The sequence below is a fragment of the Cadophora gregata genome (genome assembly GCF_030347475.1).
Source record: "Cadophora gregata isolate MNR1 chromosome Unknown scaffold_8, whole genome shotgun sequence".
NCBI lineage: Eukaryota > Fungi > Ascomycota > Leotiomycetes > Helotiales > Ploettnerulaceae > Cadophora > Cadophora gregata.
In genome coordinates, this window is record NW_026695931.1 from 2402808 (window position 1) to 2423099 (window position 20292).

Here is a 20292-nt window from a genome sequence, read left to right on the forward strand (position 1 = left end):
AGAACAACCTTCAGCCGACTGGGACCCCCAGCAGGGTAGTTTTCATCATTATCAACATCCTTGGCACTTGCACTTCTTGCTATTTCAAGCTGTCTTTTGTGTGACTTGCATACATACCTGTAAAGCCACGCCACAATGCCACTGTCTCAGTGCTAAATGGATTAACAGAATGTTGATCAGTACTCGATATTGTGGAGAGCGTCTTCATGTTAATAATACCAGCCCCAACTCCGTCCCATATGCACATTTTGCCAACACTCATACATCCACCTCATATAACTGCTTCTGCCAAAACCTCAACAGAGGTCTGTTCGGCGTTCCCCAAGCCGATCCATTCATCCAATCCTCTCCCATCTGTCCAATGTCCCTAGCTGCATCCTTGACAGGTCCCGAGATGTAATACACCCCACCCTCCCATCCCAAACATACCTTCTGCTCTAATCTCCAAACCTCTCAATTCCTCCCCGGCGCCTTCGGCGGCGCCAACTCCCCCGGCATCTTGACCGCCCCCTCCGTCGTCAACTTCTCCAGCGTCTTCTCCCTCTGCCACTCCATCACCCTCCTCTTCTTAAAATACGTCACCCAACTGCTCGCGCAGTTTCCCTCAAACCCTCGCCCCTCAACCGCACACGCCTTATCCGCTTTCGACTTGTCGGCGCCCAAGCTGTCGATGATGTTGTTCTTGTCGAGGCAGCTGAAGTAGGCGTCGCGCGCCTCCCAGCATTTCGCGCGCTGCGTGCGGTCCGGCGCGATGGGGGTGCCGTCGGGGGCGAGTTTAGGTGGGGGGAGGGAGGGGGTGGAGGAGGTGAAGAGGCCCATTTCGAGGACGATATGGGTATTGTTATGCTGGATTGAATTGGGAGGGGAGGGGTTGTGTTTGTGGTTGATTTGCGGAGGTATGCAAGTTGGTGACTGTGTGGAGAATTAGTTCTTGTACTGTAAGATATGTTTGCGAGAAGATCAGTTACCCAATAGTCAATTCGAGCAGAGAAAGGCGGTCGAGGAAGTCCTATTGCTGTCTTTTCGTCTCGAGATGTGACCTTTTGCGGATATCGAAGCTCTGAAGCTCCAAGTGACTTTCGCCTCCACAAAACGGCAGAATACACCGCCCAACTCAATCCGTCAGAACTCTGGCCTCCCCAGCAGGCAACTCTTATCATACCAAGAAGCCATCGCATCGCGACCAATCTCTTGACAACATACCATTCCCCCACAACACACCACATCCAACAATGTTACAATAGCACTTCCCACACCAATCCTATCACCTACGAAATATAAAAACAATGGCACGCCGCCGCCGCCCCCCACGGCCAGGCGCACTCACCGAACTCCCCCCTCTCAAGATCCTCTCGCAGATCCTCCTCCTCCAAACCCTCTGGTACGTCGCCGGCACGGTCCTGATCCTCTTCACGGCACTGGTGGCTGGCAAGCATTTCAGTCTGGATCTGGTGCTCAGCTGGAGGAGTTTGAGGGGCGATACGACGGTTGGGTGGATGTTGGGGCTGGTTTGGCTGCTGAATAGCTTGATTGGGTAGGTTTATCTCTCTCTCTCTCTAGAGTCTCCTTCGCGCTGGCTTCGGAGATATTCTTGGGTTTTTGGAACTTGAGATTGTAAAGTTCGTCTAAGCTAACATCAAACTCCCCCAGCGTAATCGGCATCCTCGTCCTCATCTCCCGCAGTAAACTGGTCCCCGACTTCGCGGTCACGCTGCACTTCATCCACCTCCTCATCGTATCCCTCTACTCGCACTCGATCCCTCAGAACCTGCTCTGGTGGCTGCTACAGATAGGCAGCACAGCGATGATGACCGCGCTCGGAGTGTGGGCCTGTCAGTGGAGGGAGCTCAGGCCGATTACGTTTGGTGGAGGAAGTGCCGCGCAGACGACGGCCGATACGCCTGTGGCTGGGGAGGGCGCTGGAGATGAGGAGATGGGGTATGGAAGGGGGAGAGGGAGGGGGAGGGGGAGAGATGGAGCGGGGGAATATGAGATGGTTGGGATGAAAGGGGAGAATGGGGAGGCTTCGTGAGGGTAATGCGAAATGTTTGGAGAGAGTTTCTATCGCCGGAGATCTTGTTCGACGGTCCGCGAGTTCAAGGGTGTCGCACTCGAAAAGGAGGTTTCTGAAGAAGCAGGGCACCTTCCATATTGCCCAAAAGAGAAGGAGGATTGGAATTCCCAGATGTAAAAAGACAGGTGGATTCATGATGTTTAACAGCACGGCGTAAGGGGATAAGACATCAAACAGGCGGCGTTCTGGTTGTCGGACTTGTACCAACATTTCCTTTTTCCGGCATCATATTGAGGGCATGTTTCAGTGGAAAATACCCGTATGTCAATCTAGTACAAGCTCTTTAGAGTAATCCAAATCTTCTCCAGCAGCCCGGATTTCAGCTCCATATATACAGTACGGAATAGCCAGACAAACAGTCCCTACAGGTACGTCCTTTCTCGCCTTCCATGTCTCATCCACGTCTCTTCGGGTGGCCCAACAGGTAAACCATCGAGTTCGATGCTATTATCCCCCGGAGTAAAGATCTGAGTGCCACTGGTGCTTGTTCTTCCCATTCTTGGTCTGAACGACACAACTGGGTCTTTCCGGAACAGAACAACAGACGCAGTTGTTATATCAATCACCTGCTTCGTCTCCTCAGACGGCATCAAGTTGGCAGTAGTTGGCGCACGGGAAATCCCTCTTCCAGCCAGGTCCACTGCTCCAGAACCCGGAACATCATCAGCTGTAAACATCTCCGAGAGATTGCTCTTCCTCTGCTCTCGATTCGGTCTTCTTCTTGAGGAGAATGATTTCGATGTAAAGGGTGGGTTGAACCTGGCTGGAGAGTAGAGTGGAAAAACTGGCCGCGATTGAGTTGGGAGTGTCTGTCCTGCCGTATAATCATGGTAGCCAAGGGGATGAAGAGATGATTCTGAGGGCGAGACATGTTTCCTGCTTCGAAAGCTTGTTGGCGATTGCGAAATTCTTCCTTCGGCAGCGGTGAGGGCAGCTTCGGCAATGCTGGGGTTTGAAAGTCTGATCGTTGCTTCGTGAATTCGATCTGGAGTCCTCACACCCTCATGTGTTGCAAGAATCCCACTCGTTGGCGTATTGAAATGCTGTGTTGTTTCAACATCTGAGCTGTGAATTTCGCCTCTTTCCTGCGCTCTGAGCCGTCGAATCTTTCCATCATTACTCATTGCTGGACTGCCTACATCGGAGCTCGATTCTCGATCGTCGGAGTTTCTTGCTGGCAAAGCTGAATGCAAGCTGCCACTCAATCGACGCTTGAAATTAGCCCATCTCTTGACAACCAGTTCGCGGACAGGTTGTATGAAGACGTGATGAGGTTCGGATCGGATGACAGGTTCTAAACGGTAGTTGGTCTTTGGCACTGCTTCGGGCGATCCTTTGATTTCCTCGTCTTTGCGCCGTCTGCTTACTCGCCTTCTAGCATGTCCCGGTACTGGATCTGTTGTGTTTGACGGTCCCATATGTGTCTGCGCAGGGTATGATGCCCCCTTTGACCGATGCACTTTTGTCGATTCCGTATGGTCCAATCCATCATTACTACTGCATGACTGAGCAAACTGGTCCACGTCACTGTCAAATGAGCCAACAGATCCTGATCCGTCGGTTACATTAAGTGTACGCCGTCGCTCTCCTCGCCTGTTTGCCGCGGTTCCAATATCTGCAATCGGCGACGGGAAGCCGAACGATGGTCGTCCCAGACTTCGAGGCCATGCCTGGACTGGAGATGTGTTCCGCGCTTGATGTCCGAAGCTCGGAGAATATCTGAATTGCGTATGCATGCGCAATGAGCTGATCATTCGAGGATCTGGGAGTCCAACTCGTGTATTGTCTATGGTATAGTTCGGGGATGGAACACCCAGAATATGATCTGGCGGAAGGGTAAAGCAAGCGCCGAGAAGTTGTATAGCAACAAGATGAGCGAGGTCGTTGATGGCTTTCGGGTCGCAGAAGTAGTTGTCGGACACAGCTCGACGTTTCTCCGCGTATGCAGGCTTTGGACGGCCATCAAGCTCTCTCATCCAGAATCTGGGACTAGGTTCATTCATCAATCTAGGCTGGTACTTCTTCAATCTTGTGTATTTCGAGTCCGGAGACCACCAGTATGGCCGCCCAGTTTGGCAGACGTACTGCCACTCGAAAATCTCCTGATCGATGACATCCCACGACAAACTACCGGCGTCATGCGTACATTCTCTCTCGTCTAGCGAGCCATCAAATCTTCGATTAACGCCGTTGCCAATGGACGACAGGGACTGGCGACCTTTTCTCGACTTCGGTTTCTTGGATTCCGCCATGTACAGAATTTGGCTGTTATCGGAGAAGGAGTTTGCGGATTGCCGTGAGTCCGCACGCGACTGCGACTGTGTAGATCTGGGCTTCTTGAAGAGCTTGGTGAGATCTGGGATGCTGCAGGTCCTGGTTAATGATGCTGGTAAGTCCTCCAGGCTCGCAGGGAGCTCGTCGTGGATGTCCATGATGATAGGTAGACTATAGGTGTAAAGACGAGGAATGATAATGAATGCAAAGGACTATAGGATGAGAGGTCGAGAGAGGAAGAGAGAGAGGAGCTTGGAGAATTGAGATCAAGCATGCTGGCGCCGTTGCAAATATTCCTTGATGCTCGAATTGTCCGAATGGAAGGCACGATGCGATCACAAATGCCACTTCCAAAATTGGCACATCATGACGATGCTATCGCAAAGTGCGTCGAACGGACGTCCGAAGATACGTTAATTACACTACAAATAGGATCTCGAGCCGTTGACGGCCCGTTCCTTGTAACGAAACCAGTCTATGGGTTCTTCCAGGGACAAATACCCTACAAGTGTTGACAAAACGTTCCCCTATTGCAATTAGCCGAGACGCGGGGTACGAGCACTTTAAGTCAAACAGATGTTATCCGTATGAGCACAACTGCATTTTTGATAATCGGTTCTCGCTCCCGTTCAACCCGTCCTATTGCATTTATTTACAGTGCTTGCGCCATCATGTATCAGGTTGAAATCATCCATCAATGCCATAGCCTCCCAACTTCACGATCTTGCCATTCGACCTCTCTTCTCAAGTTCCTGTTGTCATCTCACTCCGCATTCTACCACATTGCTCTGGGATTGCTGGGATTCTCTGGTCGTGCTTGAGCCACATCCCAATGCTCCACGATGCAAGTCCCGTCGAACTTCAAGATGTCCACCACAGCCGTCGGAGGTGAACCCGACACCTCCTCGCGGAAGTGCACATATCCTGTGTTGTTGTAGAAGCCTGCATGAAGGATCGTGAGGTTGGCTGATGCGATGAAGCCTGCCAGACCATCAAGACTCGAGTCAGTCCATCCAGAGGAGGCATTCGGGTTGTGCTCAATGTAGGCGTGATCGAAATGATCGGCGAAGGCTGTCTTTACGTCCTTGTTGATGTAGAACTTGCGAACGAATTGGTAGAATATATCGGTTTGTTGTGCGGTCTCGGCTGGTTTGGAAGGGCAGAAACTCTCTGCTGAGATGGTGGAGACCAAAGGCACTAACAGACTTAAATTGAGCTTCATCTTGAACAGTAGAATTTGTGATAGTAGAGGTGTCCTGATCTGTTCCAACAAAGGGTTGGCCAGCTCACTTTATATAGTGCAGTGCTGGCAAAGTACATACTCCCGTCTGGTGATTACCCATGCGGCAAAAGTCGGACATATCGCGTTCGCACTTCCCCACCTGTCTGCCCCCCATTGTAACAATAATCTTGGATGACAGATGCATGCGAGATGAGGGGCTTACTCATTCTTCGGTTTTTCCTACATTCAGCCATCTCATTGTGACCCTAAAGCCTCGATTGTGGTAATACAATTGGGCCAATAAGACTTGTTTCAATTCTCATCAAGAATTCCACGTTTAACCAATTCCTCACACTCCCATCGAAGCTTACTGCAATACTCGTCGTCGAAAGCCGTAGCGCGGGGAAACGAAGTAGCGCCGGGTAAGAGGCCAGTTTCATCTGCCAGATCTTTCAACGTCTCATATTCTCCTTCCAGCATCGTTTGATAATACTATCCAGTTTATCTTCGCTTAACGACGGAAACTTCATCTGCTGGAAGAGATCAACCACCACAGGAGCATCTTCGGGAGCTATGGATCCATCGTCATATGGTTCATGCCCGCGAGTCATCGTATAGAGCACTGATCCTATGGCAAATTGCTCATATCGGGCGCCGTTGTCTCCAAATTATCCACGCTCGTCGCCAGCCTCAGTGCCGAGCACACGCGCCCACGGAGACGCGCTTCCTTCTGCACGTGTCCCGAGCTCCTGAACAGAATCAAAATCCGTGAGCTTGAGATGCTCGTGACTGTCAAGAAGTAGATTGGGCGGTCGGATGTCTGTGTGGACATATCCGAGAGATTCAAGCCATGCAGCCGCACTCGAAAGTTCCATGATCCATCGCTCGACAAGGGAAATCGGCTCTCTTTTTTTGACTTCCATGAGACTACCTCCATGTGGACCTTCGTCCCGGATCTGATGCTTACGCAGACGTTCATCCAGAGTGCCACCGCTGTAGAATGCGAGGAAGTTGCCCGTTGGAACCCTTAAGAAACTTTGAGGAAGGTCTGGACATGGAGAGTGCAACTCCAGTATGTCATAGAATTTGTTTTCGTGGGCGAATTTGTCGCAATCCTCGTCCCGTGGCGATTTCAACGCGATACGATCGTTGATTTTGTGGACCCATCCTACCGCTCCGAGAGAGATGAATTCACCCCGAGATGCGGGAATCTCTCTCCTAACACGTAACATGTTGCGTGCCTCCCATCGATGATATCGAAGAGTTGTAGAGAGTTCACTGGGATGAAAGGATAAGAAGCGGTGCACAGAAAATGCAAGCGAGAAGGTGTTTATGCGGGGGTGTACAGTACGTTAGAACACGTGAGCGAATTGAATTTCGCGCCGAACGCTTTTCAAACTCCAGACGGCAGCCAGGTTGCAAAGCCGTGTGCGTTGCTGTGCCAAAGTTAGAGGGGCGTTTGGTAGGAAGTTGGATGCCAAGGAAGAGGCGACTTTGAGAACGAGTAGCGTCAAGACATGTGGAAGTTGGCTCCAGGATTGCATGGGTTGGAATTGGAATGCCTATGTATGATGGAAGGGACGAAAAGCTTTTTTGGTGCCAGGAGAGATTTGAAAGGTCTGTAAGTCCAACTCCTAAGAGGTAAACACAGCCCAGCATGAAAAGTCGAGAACAGAAGATCGGCATTTGGTGAAAGAGTCTTTGTTATCATGGCAGTATACTGGCAATCGTGAGGAGAGTGAATCTCTACGCTGGCGGACAAAAAATCGAGCCGGCCTTTCTTTGAATGAGTACATTCCCATCATTTTTGCATTGGGTCGAGTGGAACATTTAGTTGAAGCACGGAGTACGTGGTGGCATCGCCCGAAAAGTCATACAACTCCACTCAACCTAACCCGGGATGTGGAAATTTATGGATCTAGGCTAACGCCGCTTTCCTGTCGCCAGGACCCCGAAAGAGCAGTCTCGGCTCCCTTTAGAAAATTGAGCCCGCTGTAAAAGGTTCGAAGCGGGTCCCGGGAGTCTTCCAGCTGGGACTTAAACATTTGGTGTAGCGAGGAAAGGATCGATTGGATGTGGAGTTGCGGCTCGACCCTCTCACCCGAAGCCCACGCTCTCAGCCTCAACTAGTTCTGGAAATCACGCACGCGACCAAGAAGAGAAGTCCCATTCCAGAAGTCCTAATTCTTATTCTCCATGCACTTCACTGGAATGCGGGTCTACTGGCACTGGAATATGGACGACGTGTGGGTACGTCTCAAGTTATCAGCTGAGCTTGACTTCTCTTGTGAAGCTTTCTCAGCAAGCCACCAAGATGAATGATCCATATGTGCAGGAAGTATGACCAACTTATTGGTATCGTGAAGGCAACATGGGTTTCCACGGTAAGACTGATGTTTTGAATGCACGGCTTCTGTTCCAGTCTTTCTTCGTATGAAAAGGAGAAGATCATCCCTTTCAGATGATGATGAAGTGTCGTTGAATTTTCGCTCTTTTCGAGCATTCGCTGTTTGTCATGTCGTCGTTAGCATTTCTTTTGAAGGCATTCGAGGAGGTTGGACTCGTCTCTCTTTGGCGTTCGCCTCTCGATACCAAACTTCTCTGTATCCAACGATTTGTCCGTCTTTTCGGTTACGGGAGCTCAACGCTCATTCTTGTTTCTTACTTGACTGCTCTGGAAATCTCCAAATCGCGGATCGGTCTATTCATGACCCTTACACTCATTGGAGATACAGTTCTGAGTTTCATTTTAACGATATTTGCGGATGCTTTGGGAAGAAGAGCGATCCTGCTACTTGGTGCTGTGCTGATGACGATTTCTGGTGTTGTCTTTGCATTGGTTGGAAATTATTGGGTCTTGCTCATTGCTGCTATTGTTGGAGTTATCAGCCCAAGGTATGATGAAACCGAAATGTTGTATGAAGGCTCGCTGACACTCATGCAGCGGTAATGAGATAGGCCCGTTTCGAGCCATCGAAGAGTCAAGCATCGCACAGCTTACACCGGAGTCAAATCGAGGAGATATATATGCTTGGTACTCTCTGCTTGGAGCAGCAGGCTCAGCGTTTGGCATGGGAGTATGCGGCTGGGTGCTGGACTTTCTAAAAAAAAGCCTGCTTTGGGACTTGCTACGCGCGTACAGAGTGGTATTCTTTGTGTATGCTGGGCTGGGGGTAGTGATGATCTGCATAGTCCTGTGCCTGAGCAAGGAGTGTGAGATATTGAGGTCTCCAACCAGTAATATGGACACCCTGTCGGGGGAAAGGGAAACCCAATCAAAGGGAAATTTCATCTTTTCCAAGATACCAACTTTCACTCGCAGAAGCAAGTTTGTTGTTGCCAAGATCTGCGCGCTGTTCGCTCTGGAGTCGTTTGGCAGTAATCTAGCTCCATTGTAAGTCTCAACATTCTTAGAACACTTCAAAAGTCTCGGCTGACATGATGAGATCGTGGATCACCTTCTTCTTCCACGATAAATTCAGTCTCCCAGAGAGCAAGATCGGCACTTTGTTCTTCATCACGACAATCGTTGCTGCTATTTCCATGCTCTTCGCAGCGGCGTTAGCGAGGAGATTTGGAAACATCAAGGTATGCTTCATTGACACAGTTTACAAATAGTCAAGCTGACCATCGTAGACCATGGTCTTCGCACATCTTCCTTCGGCAATCTTTCTGTCACTAATACCTGCTCCTAAATCTGCTGAGGTCTCCATTGCCTTTCTCGTTCTCCGGTCTTGCACGCAGTCAATGGATACCCCACCTCGATCTGCTTTCCTGGCAGGCATTGTCGAACCGCATGAGCGTACAGCAATGATGGGATTTGTGAACATTGCAAGATCGTCTGTATCAAGCTTCAGCCCTCTCATCACTGGCGTGCTTGCTGGAAAGAAGATGCTTTGGGCTGCCCTTGTGATGGCGGGGTCACTACTGGTTACATACGATCTTGGGATTCTCGTCATCTTTGGTCGGCACAAGAGAGAAGATAAGCCGGTTGACGAGGAGTCAGATGGAGAGGTAATTTACGAAGAGAATCCAGAGAGTATCGAAATTTTGAAAGAGGGAAAGCTGGCAAAAGGAACTCGCGTCGCTGCAGCTCAGGTCCAAGATGATTCTAAAGGGGAAAAGGACCCAAAAGATCCCGTAAAGTGACGAATGGAGGCGTTGAAAACGGCCTTATACAGAGCTCAATGGATGTACGATAAGGAACAAACCAATTGAAGCATTTCACGAAAATGTTGGTACAGGTCTGAAGTTACTACTGCACTTGAAGTAAGAGCTTCAATGGACTGATGAGTGGCACAGCCGGCACACCCTAAAAGAGGAAAGCCTACAGAGCAGTCGTTAGCGCAATGCACCTGTAACCCCAGGACCTGGTCACTGAACTGGCCCTGACCGCCAAGACGGGAAACATCCCAACATCCCCAGAGCCCCAACACCACCCACACCTCACCCTCCATCGTCTCTTTTGCTTCCCTGCATGTAGAATATACCCGGCATGGCATTGGTACCTTTCCGATTATCGCGGCCGAATAATGGCCGCAAACTAATGTTGGCATCAATTATCTGTATCTTCTTCCTCTGGTTCTACCATTCCTTCGATCATCCATCATCTTACAGCTCAGTGCGAGTTCCATGGTCTGCTCCACCTTCAGTTCCACAAGATACATCTTCAGAACAATGGCTCGAAAAGGCAGATATCTTCGACGATCCACCGCTCGACTCTGAAGCTATCCGATCGGTTTGTGCGAAAACAGAATGGAACGCGAACTTGACTTTCACATGCAATAATTCCGGCGGCGGGGTGGGAAATCAACGGAACTCGATCCTCAATTGTCTTCGCTATGCTATCTCAGCTGGTGCGAGTATGACTATGCCACGCATGATTCTGCGGAATCCAGCCAATATTGCAGATATCTGGAACAGGGAAAGGACATCCTTCGACTACCTATTCGACGAACCGCACTTCGTCGAGTCTCTCCGTCTTTCCTGTCCACAGCTGCAGATCCTCAAGGAGCTCGAATCAAATGATACGAAACCAATTTTTGTCACGCCGGAGAAGCTCTCGCAGGAGATTACGCCGGAGGGGATTGATCACCCGGAGCAATGGAGGGCGAGGTTCTATGGCTGGTTGAGAAATACGACGGATGTGCAGAAGCCTGTGATTGATCTTGATAGGTCGTACCTGCAGTATCCAATATACTCAGACCCTGAGAAATTCGCGCTGGATTTCGGGAAAGTGCTCAAGTTCCGTCAGGACACACGGGTGGTTGCAACGACTACGTTGCGCAACCTGGTGCGCAGGCATAATCTTCATGCAGACTTTCGCAAGCCGATCTGGAACCATACCTTCTTTGGAGTGCATCTGCGGACCGAGAGAGACTCTCAACAAGGTTGGCCTCCGTCGCTGTACGAATACTCCAAGTACGAGACCCAGTCCACGTATTACTTGAAGCAAGCAGCTGCGTCGGGCACCTCTGTCATGTACGTGGCATCCGGAAACGTGGACGAAATCGCTAGATTCGCCGAAGATGCAAAAGCATACAACCTGACCGTGACGACCAAACACCAGCTACTGGAAGGAGACAATAAGATGAAGCTGGAAGCTTTCACCTTCGATCAGCAGGCTCTAGTGGACTACCTCGTTCTACTAAAATCGTCCGATTTCGCAGGTGTCGGCCATTCGAGCTTTGCCTGGAATATTGCCCTTTGGAGACACCAATTGGCAAAGCAGAGGGATCATCTTAATGGGCCGCAGCTGATGTCGGATGAGTTGAGTCAGGTATATGGGACTGTGAGGCAGTACCTGGAATACGCTTGTTGTCTATGGCCCTGAATGATTAAAAAGATGTCGGGGAAGAGTTCCGCTGATGTCAGAAGCTAAGCGAAATATTGATGAGGCAAAGCATCTTTGCTTTCATCCGATCTGTAAGAGACTGGGGCATGGAAATGGTCCAATGGCGAGTATCTCCCCGGCGGGATTTCTACAAGCACAGACTATTAACCCAGTCGAGGACCAGTGCATCAAAGAAGAGAAGGGGCGGCAAGTCTGGCTTTGGTAGGTTGAAGCAGGGTGAGGAGGAGCCGAGGAGAAGACCAAAAATAAAAGAGAACAAAGAGAAGGAAGCCATTAGACTAGAAGACCACAAACCTAGATATATAGAGAGTGGGAAGCCAACAGGGCAAAGCGGGCCGGAAAAAAACTTTGAGATTCGTGTTTGGTAATACCATAGACATAGATGACTAACGGGGAGCTTAAATCAGGTGGAAGTCCAGAATTGACAACACGTGCAAGATGATTGAGCTGTCTATGAGACTCCACTGTGCTCTTTGAAAGGAACGGAACGGAACGGAGACTGGACTCTTGACATAGTCCCGTCAGGACAATAAGTTGTTTACTCCTATCATAAACATATAATCGCAGAGAGCAGCCAATCTCTTCCCCAACAAGACGATGGCCATCCTAGGATATGGATGCCTATACATGCACAAGGGAAATCCCACATCTATTTTGATCTGACACGCCTCACCTGCCCAAAGCTCCAACCACACTCCCAACCATAACAGCAATCTCCCTCTCCCAAGCCCTCTCCACATTCTCTCCCTTCACCTTACTCCCCGCCACTCCCGCCGGAGGCGTGCTCCCCCTTACCACACACTCCCGGATAGCATCCCTCACACTATTCCTATTACTCTTCAACGTCCTTGCGCTCACGCCCCCTTTGTTCACTATCTCCATAGCCTTGGTGCTCAATCCTCCCGCCAACGTCCGCCAGAAATAACTCGCTAGACTGCCTGTTTCGAGACTTTGAAGTAAGGGCTGGAGGAAGTTGAGAGGCGCGATTGTTGCGGATGCGGAGGCTGGGAGTGTGGGGTGGGGAGGTGGAGTTGTCAAGGAGAGGAGAGATTCGAGAGCGAGGATGTTTTGGCACCGGGCGGAGACTTCGAGGAGCGTTCTGTCGAGTGTAGGTAGTGTGGCGAGTGAGCGGGCGAGAGATGCGAGAGAGGATGTTAGAGCCGTACGGAGGTAGTCTTGTAGGGCGTGGATCAGTAGTTCTGGTTCCCACTTGTCTGTCTTCTTCGCACCGAGTTTGGTGGTGTCTGGTAGTGGGGAGAGAAGATATAGTGATATCAATGCTGACGTTGTTCGCGATTTCGTATCTGCGGTTTGCGCGAAAGTGGTTGTGTTCGCACCTGTGGAGAGAGTGCTCATGGAGAACTCTCTGACTATTTGCTGGGACTTGGTAAGGATCGATCGTTCTGCTGGATTGACGATGGAACTTTGAAGCGTCCGCACAGCATCCACTTTCTCCAATCCGTGGCCTTCTTCTCCCTCTGATTTCTTTGAAAGAAGCTCTCGTAAACTCAGTAGAGTATTCGAACATCGCACCAGCGCCCTATGATCTTCCCTCTGCCCTTGGACTTTGACTGGATTGCCTGTTCCTACAACTTCTGCAAGCTGTATCTCAAGCTGCCTCCCCAACTGTAGACATCGTCCAACTGACCGACCCAGCCTTACAGTTTCCCATAACCTACTTGCCACAGCGCGCACCTCTTCTGCTGTCTCATAGCGTACTAGCACTTCCTTTTCTAGTCGTTTGTAGCCATCATTTAAGCTCGAAACCTGCGAATCAATCTCCTGTACTATTCGCGCACTGGCCGCGGTCTGTTCCTGGGTGTGAGAGAGAAGAGGAAGAGCACTTTTTGTAGTGAGGGTATCGATGTGGGTATTGATTTCCTGGGAGTCAAAGAGGACTCGAGAGAGAGGTGTGGATAGATCGAGGGGTGTGTCTGTTGGGTTGTTGGTACCAATGACCAGATTGTTCGCAAAAGCAGCTGGGGAGAATGTTGGAGAGAGGAAGGTCTCGTAGTCAATATACGTGTCATCGTCTGCGGCGGTCATGGTGAGGAAAAGAGAGGTTGCTGGGATTGAAGCTATCAATGGAGGGGACGAGGTTTCGGGAAAGCTATGGCAGCCTCGTCGGATCGGCTCATTGTGCCCCGGCTCCGGCATTTACCCATCTAGGCGCTGTTGAGAGGATACAAGCTTCTACCAAGTTTCCATTGTCAAAGCAAAACCCACCGAACTGATGATAAATGATCTCAATAGACTTGAGAGACTTTTGTTGATAAGATAATTCGGAATGATGGGAGTCAAAAGGCATTCACTCCAAACCGATTAGAAGGACTCACAGAATGCAGTGCGGGCATCAACCGGGAGATATCAACACCCTTGTATAAACAATTGAAAGAGCTGGGAGCCCAGTAATGTTCCATTGCTGATGACCTATTCACTGCCCGTCTGACTTTTAGATCACATAGGAAATACATCGAAACATAGAAGGACGCTGTTTGCAAGCGAATGGATAGCAATTACCATTGTGATTTGACTGAGCTGCCGGGCAGGCATGTGCTTCGCGTCTTCCATCTTCCAGAAGGCTTAGACAAGCGAGGGTTCGCAATCAGTCAGCTCCAGAACCTATTTCAGGCACTGAGGGTTCCGCCACTAGCACCCAACCGGGCTAGCACCAGCAAAAATACGAGCAACAAGACTTCAACACTTGTGGATCCTCTTCGGCGACGTCCATTCAGTCCTTGCAAAACATTCACACTCGTCGTCACGCATCTCTTCGTGTTCCCACTTTCTTGTCTTGCCATTTCTCGCCTTGAAACTTTACCTCTTCTTTCGTTACTGAAACAATTTACACCTTATTCCCTTGCCATTCTCACGGTCGTTTCGAGCCCCCATTTGAATTCAGCTAGGACAACCACACGAAACATAGCACATACCCGACCACAGACCGGGCCACCCCCGTAAAATACGAGAAGGTCTTCGACTTCTTCGAACCTCATCTCAACCTCCTGTCAACATCACGACACCATCAAACATGCTATCCCGGCCTCAACTCAGGCTGGTGTCTGTCCTCGCCCTCCTCTTCGCCATCACCCAAGCCACATGGGTCGATGCAAATGTCTTTGGTCGTGATCTGAACGTCAGGCAAGCAGTATCCGGATCTTCCGCTTCAGGATCTCAACCATCAGCAACAGGAGGATCTGGCAGCGCCCCTTCAACCTCGTCATCCGATGAAGAGTCTACACCAACACCTACTCCATCGTCCTCTTCCCCTGCCTCTTCGACCCCACCGCCTGTGTCAACAACCACCAGCAATCCTCCAGTCAACACTCCTACAACTTCGCCTTCCGCCACCCCATCTTCATCAGCTGCACCCACTCCCACGAGAACATCATCATCGGCAGTAGAAGAGTCCTCAAGTTCGTCCGAGAAGTCGTCATCCACGAAGAGTAGTGCGAAGGTGACACCTACTCCCACAACATTCGTGGTCGTCAGCACTGCCGTCTTTACCCAATCTGGATCTACATTCAGCTCTCTCGCCTCCTCTACCGTCACATCAACCCTTCCAACTGCTACAGCAGACCTCAATAAGGATGGCAGCTCTTCATCGTCCGGCATGAGCTCGAAGACTCGAAGCACCATCATCGGCGTTGTGGTTGGAATCGGTGGAGCAGCACTCTTGGCAGGCTTGGGCGTTGTAGCATACAGGATCTGGGGCCGAAGAAAGAACTCGGATGAGAACGATGGATTGATGAGCTTTGGACATACGGGACATGAAAAGACTGGAAGTGTGTCTGCTGCAGGAACAACTGGCACCAGTCCATTCCAAAGCACCCTGGAGAATTATCACAACCCAGCACGCAATGGCAATGTCAACGCCTCGTCGAACTTCTAATCTGGTTACAAATCGATCTCGGATTGTCATAATGGGAGTTTGAAGGGATATCTGAGGCATTTGCATATTCTTGTTTGCATATTGAGCGCTATCTGAAGAGGTGTCTCGTCAGACTGTTATTTCCTTCAGCGTGTTAGAGAACGGAGACCTGCATCAAATGGAGTTAATTGCATCGCATCAGAGTGTGTTTCCTTGTTTCGGTTACGACTTAAAATACTACTTGCAGCGGATTCGTCTCACACTTGTCCTTTATGTGTATTCTAATATCAATGGAGTCATCTTCGAACCTGATACAAGATTTGAATATTCTCTTTCAACCCTGTGGTACTCTGCTGCCCGAGCTCCCTTCTCTCGTCAAGTATAATCCACTTTACCTATGAATTGATTCCAACGTTGCTTTAGATAGACGCTCGGCAGGGACGCAATAGCAAGGGGAATACTTGTTTTGGACAGCAGAAACTTCACGCAGCACAGGCCGTAATGAAGTTTGGAAACAGCACGAGCATAAGAGATACAGCTCAGGCTTGCACTTCACAAAGCGATGGATTCAGGGACAAACAGTTGGGTACGTATTCTTTCCTTTGAAGCCTATCGCACCATCTTTGTCCCTACTCGCTAAATATAGTCTCACAGCCTATTTCTGACCCCCTCCCTGACCTGCTCCACAGATAGAGTTCCTCTCCCTCTGCCCCACCACCTCTTCCATCTTTTTGCCGCCAACAGCAACACAACACGCTGTATTCGACTCCTCACCTTGTAAACTCAAATGTTCATCTAACACCTGGAAATCAGCGGCAATGTTCATTCCGAATCAAACAAAAACACCTATAACCATTCCCAATTCGAGGATAGGCCTGGCAGGTTGGTTACTCGTGTGCCGATAAGTCATCATCAAATCAAATCCATCCAATCTTCACGAGCTCAATCTTGGCCAGCCCAGATGCCACCACAGTCCCAACCTCCACATTCCATTCCATCCCATTCTATCCTATCTACAAAAGTCGCTACCTCCCATATTTTACCTCTCCCGCTGAATAATCCTAGGGTCTGTTCCAGAATCCTAGATGACGTCAACACGTGGTTACGAGGACGGTCTTCCAGAGCCGTAAAGCGAACTATATCAATGCGTCGGATTGCCAGCTGCACTGTAGATAGTGTGTACCCGTGGTAGAAACAAAAGCCGAGAGAGCCACGTTACGCTCGAAGCCCAGAGTTGAAGTAGAGGTTCTATGAGAATTATGGAAGGAGGGTGAGTCTGTGGAGGGCACAGCTTTGCAGCTGGAGGGGCCTGTTGATTCCGGCGATGCTGTGGTAGTCGTAGACCTTTGGTATTGGTTCACTCAGCTGGTGGCCGCCGCAGATCTGATTATTGCGATGCAGGTGAGCCGGTTCAAATTTTCTTTCCTTGCCATTCACAGGAATCCCCAATTGTCAACTTACAATTCTCATAAGGGACATGACCTAGTCTAGGTTTGGATTTTCCGTTGAAGTTCAGAAGATAGCGTACAGAGTCTACAGCTACCATTCTGTCCCACTATTTTGATGCCATGTGTTGTTGACTTTGGCTTGGATATTTAAGCGAATGCCGTGTATCTTTGTGCCACTTAGACCTCATTGACTTGGCTTTCATCTGGTATCGTGCCATCTATTGGAAGCCCTTCTAGTGCTGTTCCCTGTACTACTTGTCTCTATATCTTAATTTTTAATTCACACCTGCATAATTTGCCCTGATCATGAACAGGGTGGTGCTTTATCAAGCTGGCTTTGACAGAGTGTGGTCAGGTTATGCCACGCGGCAACGAGATCTGGGAATTGGCATAATTTACATCTTCTTAATCGTCAAAATCTGTTCCCCTTTACTTTCTTGTTGAGACTTTGGTTTCGAACTAGATATCGGACTGGTAGTGAACCACATAGAATGAATCGGGTATCCAGCCGAGCCAGCTCACAGCGGCCAGACCTGTGCTTATCGAAGCCGTAACTGGGCGACGAATTGCTTGCCAGGAAGGTCAAATGCTATCCCCAAACCAGTGGAAACTTTCCTCACGATTCTCCTTTTGGTATGCACATCCGAGTTGTGCGGGATGTGAAGCGGGGCATTTCTTGCCACCCAGTCAACGATAGGGTACGGCTTCGGGTCGGGAGTGCAGTCCAATAACGAAACGGCAATCTGCCTTACCCGGTGCCCCTCACTACTAACTTGCTACGTACATATAAGATTTCCACGTCCCTTCAATCCCATCTTTCTTTTTCCATTCCACATACACACCTTCCTTCCACCAAAATGTCTACAGAGCAGATTATCAGCTCCCTTCCATTGGTTGGAGGTAAGAAGACTACCCCTCAGCATCCACTCGGCCCTTTGACTGCCGGTGAGATTACCGAATCTGCAAACATCATCAAATCGATATGGCCAGCAAATACCAATATCCAGTTCAAGAGTATCACGTTGCAAGAACCAAACAAGGCAGACTTGGTTCCGTTCCTTGCTGCCGAGCATGCTGGACAATCTACCCCCACTATTGAGAGAAGGAGTTTCATTGTGTACTACCTTCGCAACACGGTAAGAACGCGTTCTGTTACAGATGAGCAATGCTGATTGTCTAGAATAAACTCCACGAGGCAGTTGTTAGCTTGAGCCAAGGCAAGGTTGAAAGTAATGTTCGTCTTGGACCTAATGTCCACAGTAATGCTGATGGAGATGAAATTATCCGTGTCGAGCAAATTGCTTTGGAAGACGAGCAAGTCAAGGCAGAGATTGCCAAGTTGAAGCTTCCAGAGGGCACAGTTGTTATTAGCGACCCATGGATCTATGGTCGGTATTTGATTAGCAGTTGATGGACTGGAGTTGACAGTTGCAGGATCGGATGGCATCAATGATGGCCTATTCTCTGACGACGAGAGAATGTTCCAATGCTTCTTGTATGTACGAGATCCGAAAAACGCCTCGGAACTCGACAGCAACCACTACGCTATGCCCCTCAATATCTCTCCAGTCATTAGTGCGGAGACTATGAAGGTCACCAGAATCGATTTCCTTCCAACTGGCGCGGATGCAACAGTCAAGGAGCCCGGCCCTTACAAAGTTCAACCGCCAAATGAGTACATCCCAGAAGCACAAGAGTTGCGTACAGACATCAAGCCATTGAACGTTGTCCAACCAGAAGGAACTTCGTTTGAGGTTACCAAGTTCAGTGAGCAAGGTCACTCAGTTGCTTGGCAGAAGTGGGATTTCAAGGTTGGCTTCAATCAGCGTGAGGGTATGGTTCTGTACGATGTTCATTACGATGGGCGCCCTCTATTTTACAGACTTTCACTGTCTGATATGAACATTCCTTACGCTGATCCTCGCCATCCATACCACAAGAAGGCTGCGTTCGATCTTGGAGATGCTGGCGCGGGAATCATGGCCAACAACTTGCAGTTAGGATGCGATTGCCTCGGATCCATCTACTACCTTTCTGCTGTGCTGAGTGATGACAAAGGAGCGCCGCTAGAGATGCCAAACTGCGTTTGTATCCATGAGCAGGATGCTGGAATCGGATGGAAGCACACCAATTACAGGACTGGACGTGCGGCGGTGGTTCGAAATCGTGAGCTGGTTCTGCAGTCTATCATCACCGTTTCCAATTACGAATATATCCTGGCCTTTCAATTTAACCAAGCAGGAGAGTTTATGTACGAGGTCAGAGCCACGGGAATCTTGTCTACACAGCCGATTGACGAAGGAATTTCGGTCCCGTGGGGAACTGTAGTCCACCCTGGAGTTTTGGCTTCTCATCATCAGCATATCTTTTCTCTTCGTGTGGATCCTATGATCGATGGTCCTCTCAACCGAGTTGTCTTTGATGAAGCGCATCCCATGCCACGCTCAGACTTCAACCCACACGGTGTTGGGTACACTGTTTCGGAGACTCCTATTACAACATCTGGTGGCTACGATTTGGATTGGGATGTCAATCGGATCTTCAAGATCCAGAATGCAGCTGTCAAGAATCCCGTCAATGGGAAGTCCGTTGCGTACAAGATCATGGCTCCCCCGTTCCAGAAGATGTTGGCAGATAAGGAGAGTTTCCACTACAAGCGTGCGGAGTTTGCAGATCACAATATCTATGTGACTTCGTACAGGGATGGAGAGCTGTACGCAGGTGGGAAATATACGAACCAATCTCGAGGTGGAACCGGTGTGCGCAGTTTCGCTGATCGGAAGGATAATGTCTTGGATGATGATATCGTTGTTTGGGTACAGTTTGGTATCAATCATGTTCCTCGCATTGAAGATTTTCCGGTTATGCCATGTGAGGTGTTGAAGGTGGCGTTCAAGCCGGTAAACTTCTTTGATAAGAATCCGGCTTTGGATGTGCCGCAGAGTGTGCAGAGCTTCAACCGGAGTACATTGATGGGGGTGGAGCATAAGCAGGAGGTTGGGACGGCGGTGGTAAAGGATAGGGAGTTGTGCTGTAATAAGGAGAGTAAGCTTTAGGCGAATTACGAGTTCGAAGTTTAGGGATAGCTTCCCAGATCTGGCTGCTTGTGAGTACTGCGAGGATAGCGGTATAAATGTAACATATGAAATACGTTGAATTTGAGTCTCAATGGTTGATCATATATGCGGAGGTCTGGGCTAAATGGCAGAATCTCCTCTCCAAATTGCTCTACAGTGCTTAAGTGCTTAACTGCAAAGGTCTATGACTCATTTACTTCTCTTTGAGATATATATCACCCTCGTGATACCCACGATTTGACCCGATAAGTAAGATTCCCTATTATTGTTCTTAATTCTCGAGTACATTACGGAGGTGCTCTTACACGCGCTACGAAGGTTATGTTTCCTAGAATATCGCTAAATAAACTCGATACATAAGTCAGGGTGCACTCACTCAGTCCATCAAACAGTGATTAGGCTTCTCGCTTGCATTACTGTATCCAGATCTGGCTACCTCTAGCCCCCCGGATCTAGCTACTGTAGCAGGTCA

General features: G+C 49.5%; 10 protein-coding genes across 11 annotated transcripts; 5 read left to right on the forward strand and 5 right to left on the reverse strand.

Moving 5' to 3' along the window:
* Window positions 1-417: 417 nt before the first annotated feature.
* ONS95_014299 (uncharacterized protein) lies at window positions 418-1178 on the reverse strand (the record flags this gene model as incomplete). The annotated part of the gene is made up of 2 exons (XM_058507958.1): window positions 418-912; window positions 969-1178. 2 exons carry the CDS (start codon window positions 1176-1178, stop codon window positions 454-456), a joined length of 669 nt encoding a protein of 222 aa, XP_058357129.1. The 3' UTR covers window positions 418-453.
* A 108-nt stretch (window positions 1179-1286) lies between these two features.
* Window positions 1287-2393, forward strand: ONS95_014300 (uncharacterized protein; the record flags this gene model as incomplete). Its single annotated transcript, XM_058507959.1, has 2 exons — window positions 1287-1534; window positions 1651-2393. 2 exons carry the CDS (start codon window positions 1287-1289, stop codon window positions 2030-2032), a joined length of 630 nt encoding a protein of 209 aa, XP_058357130.1. The 3' UTR covers window positions 2033-2393.
* Window positions 2394-2436: 43 nt separating this feature from the next.
* On the reverse strand, window positions 2437-4506 carry ONS95_014301 (uncharacterized protein; the record flags this gene model as incomplete). Its single annotated transcript, XM_058507960.1, has 1 exon — window positions 2437-4506. One exon carries the CDS (start codon window positions 4504-4506, stop codon window positions 2437-2439), a length of 2070 nt encoding a protein of 689 aa, XP_058357131.1.
* Window positions 4507-5123: 617 nt separating this feature from the next.
* On the reverse strand, window positions 5124-5570 carry ONS95_014302 (uncharacterized protein; the record flags this gene model as incomplete). The annotated part of the gene is made up of 1 exon (XM_058507961.1): window positions 5124-5570. The coding sequence occupies one exon, from the start codon at window positions 5568-5570 to the stop codon at window positions 5124-5126; it is 447 nt and encodes a 148-aa protein (XP_058357132.1).
* A 499-nt stretch (window positions 5571-6069) lies between these two features.
* On the forward strand, window positions 6070-9989 carry ONS95_014304 (uncharacterized protein; the record flags this gene model as incomplete). Of its 2 annotated transcripts, XM_058507963.1 has the most annotated exons (7): window positions 6070-7187; window positions 7518-7820; window positions 7906-7954; window positions 8306-8465; window positions 8515-8964; window positions 9017-9158; window positions 9207-9719. In XM_058507963.1, exons 3-7 carry the CDS (start codon window positions 7942-7944, stop codon window positions 9717-9719), a joined length of 1278 nt encoding a protein of 425 aa, XP_058357133.1. In that variant the 5' UTR covers window positions 6070-7187; window positions 7518-7820; window positions 7906-7941. The 2 variants fall into 2 exon arrangements, with proteins under 2 accessions (XP_058357133.1, XP_058357134.1); XM_058507964.1 differs by having other exon boundaries at window positions 6070-7191; window positions 7518-8465; window positions 9207-9989.
* On the reverse strand, window positions 6239-6802 carry ONS95_014303 (uncharacterized protein; the record flags this gene model as incomplete). The annotated part of the gene is made up of 1 exon (XM_058507962.1): window positions 6239-6802. The coding sequence occupies one exon, from the start codon at window positions 6800-6802 to the stop codon at window positions 6239-6241; it is 564 nt and encodes a 187-aa protein (XP_058357135.1).
* Window positions 9990-10065: 76 nt separating the features above from the next.
* ONS95_014305 (uncharacterized protein) lies at window positions 10066-11403 on the forward strand (the record flags this gene model as incomplete). Its single annotated transcript, XM_058507965.1, has 1 exon — window positions 10066-11403. One exon carries the CDS (start codon window positions 10066-10068, stop codon window positions 11401-11403), a length of 1338 nt encoding a protein of 445 aa, XP_058357136.1.
* Window positions 11404-12093: 690 nt separating this feature from the next.
* Window positions 12094-13581, reverse strand: ONS95_014306 (uncharacterized protein; the record flags this gene model as incomplete). The annotated part of the gene is made up of 1 exon (XM_058507966.1): window positions 12094-13581. The coding sequence occupies one exon, from the start codon at window positions 13579-13581 to the stop codon at window positions 12094-12096; it is 1488 nt and encodes a 495-aa protein (XP_058357137.1).
* Window positions 13582-14165: 584 nt separating this feature from the next.
* On the forward strand, window positions 14166-15613 carry ONS95_014307 (uncharacterized protein). Its single transcript, XM_058507967.1, has one exon. It carries the CDS (start codon window positions 14456-14458, stop codon window positions 15314-15316), a length of 861 nt encoding a protein of 286 aa, XP_058357138.1. The 5' UTR covers window positions 14166-14455; the 3' UTR covers window positions 15317-15613.
* A 1969-nt stretch (window positions 15614-17582) lies between these two features.
* Window positions 17583-19971, forward strand: ONS95_014308 (uncharacterized protein). The gene is made up of 3 exons (XM_058507968.1): window positions 17583-17879; window positions 17924-18131; window positions 18178-19971. The coding sequence occupies exons 1-3, from the start codon at window positions 17601-17603 to the stop codon at window positions 19797-19799; spliced, it is 2109 nt and encodes a 702-aa protein (XP_058357139.1). The 5' UTR covers window positions 17583-17600; the 3' UTR covers window positions 19800-19971.
* Window positions 19972-20292: the final 321 nt, after the last annotated feature.

Bases quoted from the DNA above. Each gene is read 5' to 3' on its own strand.
- ONS95_014307 (XM_058507967.1), top strand. From the start codon at position 14,456: ATGCTATCCCGGCCTCAACTCAGGCTGGTGTCTGTCCTCGCCCTCCTC.
- ONS95_014308 (XM_058507968.1), top strand. From the start codon at position 17,601: ATGTCTACAGAGCAGATTATCAGCTCCCTTCCATTGGTTGGAGGTAAG. The intron at 17,880-17,923 runs GTAAGAACGCGT...CTGATTGTCTAG, and splicing joins TGTACTACCTTCGCAACACG to AATAAACTCCACGAGGCAGT. The intron at 18,132-18,177 runs GTCGGTATTTGA...TGACAGTTGCAG, and splicing joins TAGCGACCCATGGATCTATG to GATCGGATGGCATCAATGAT.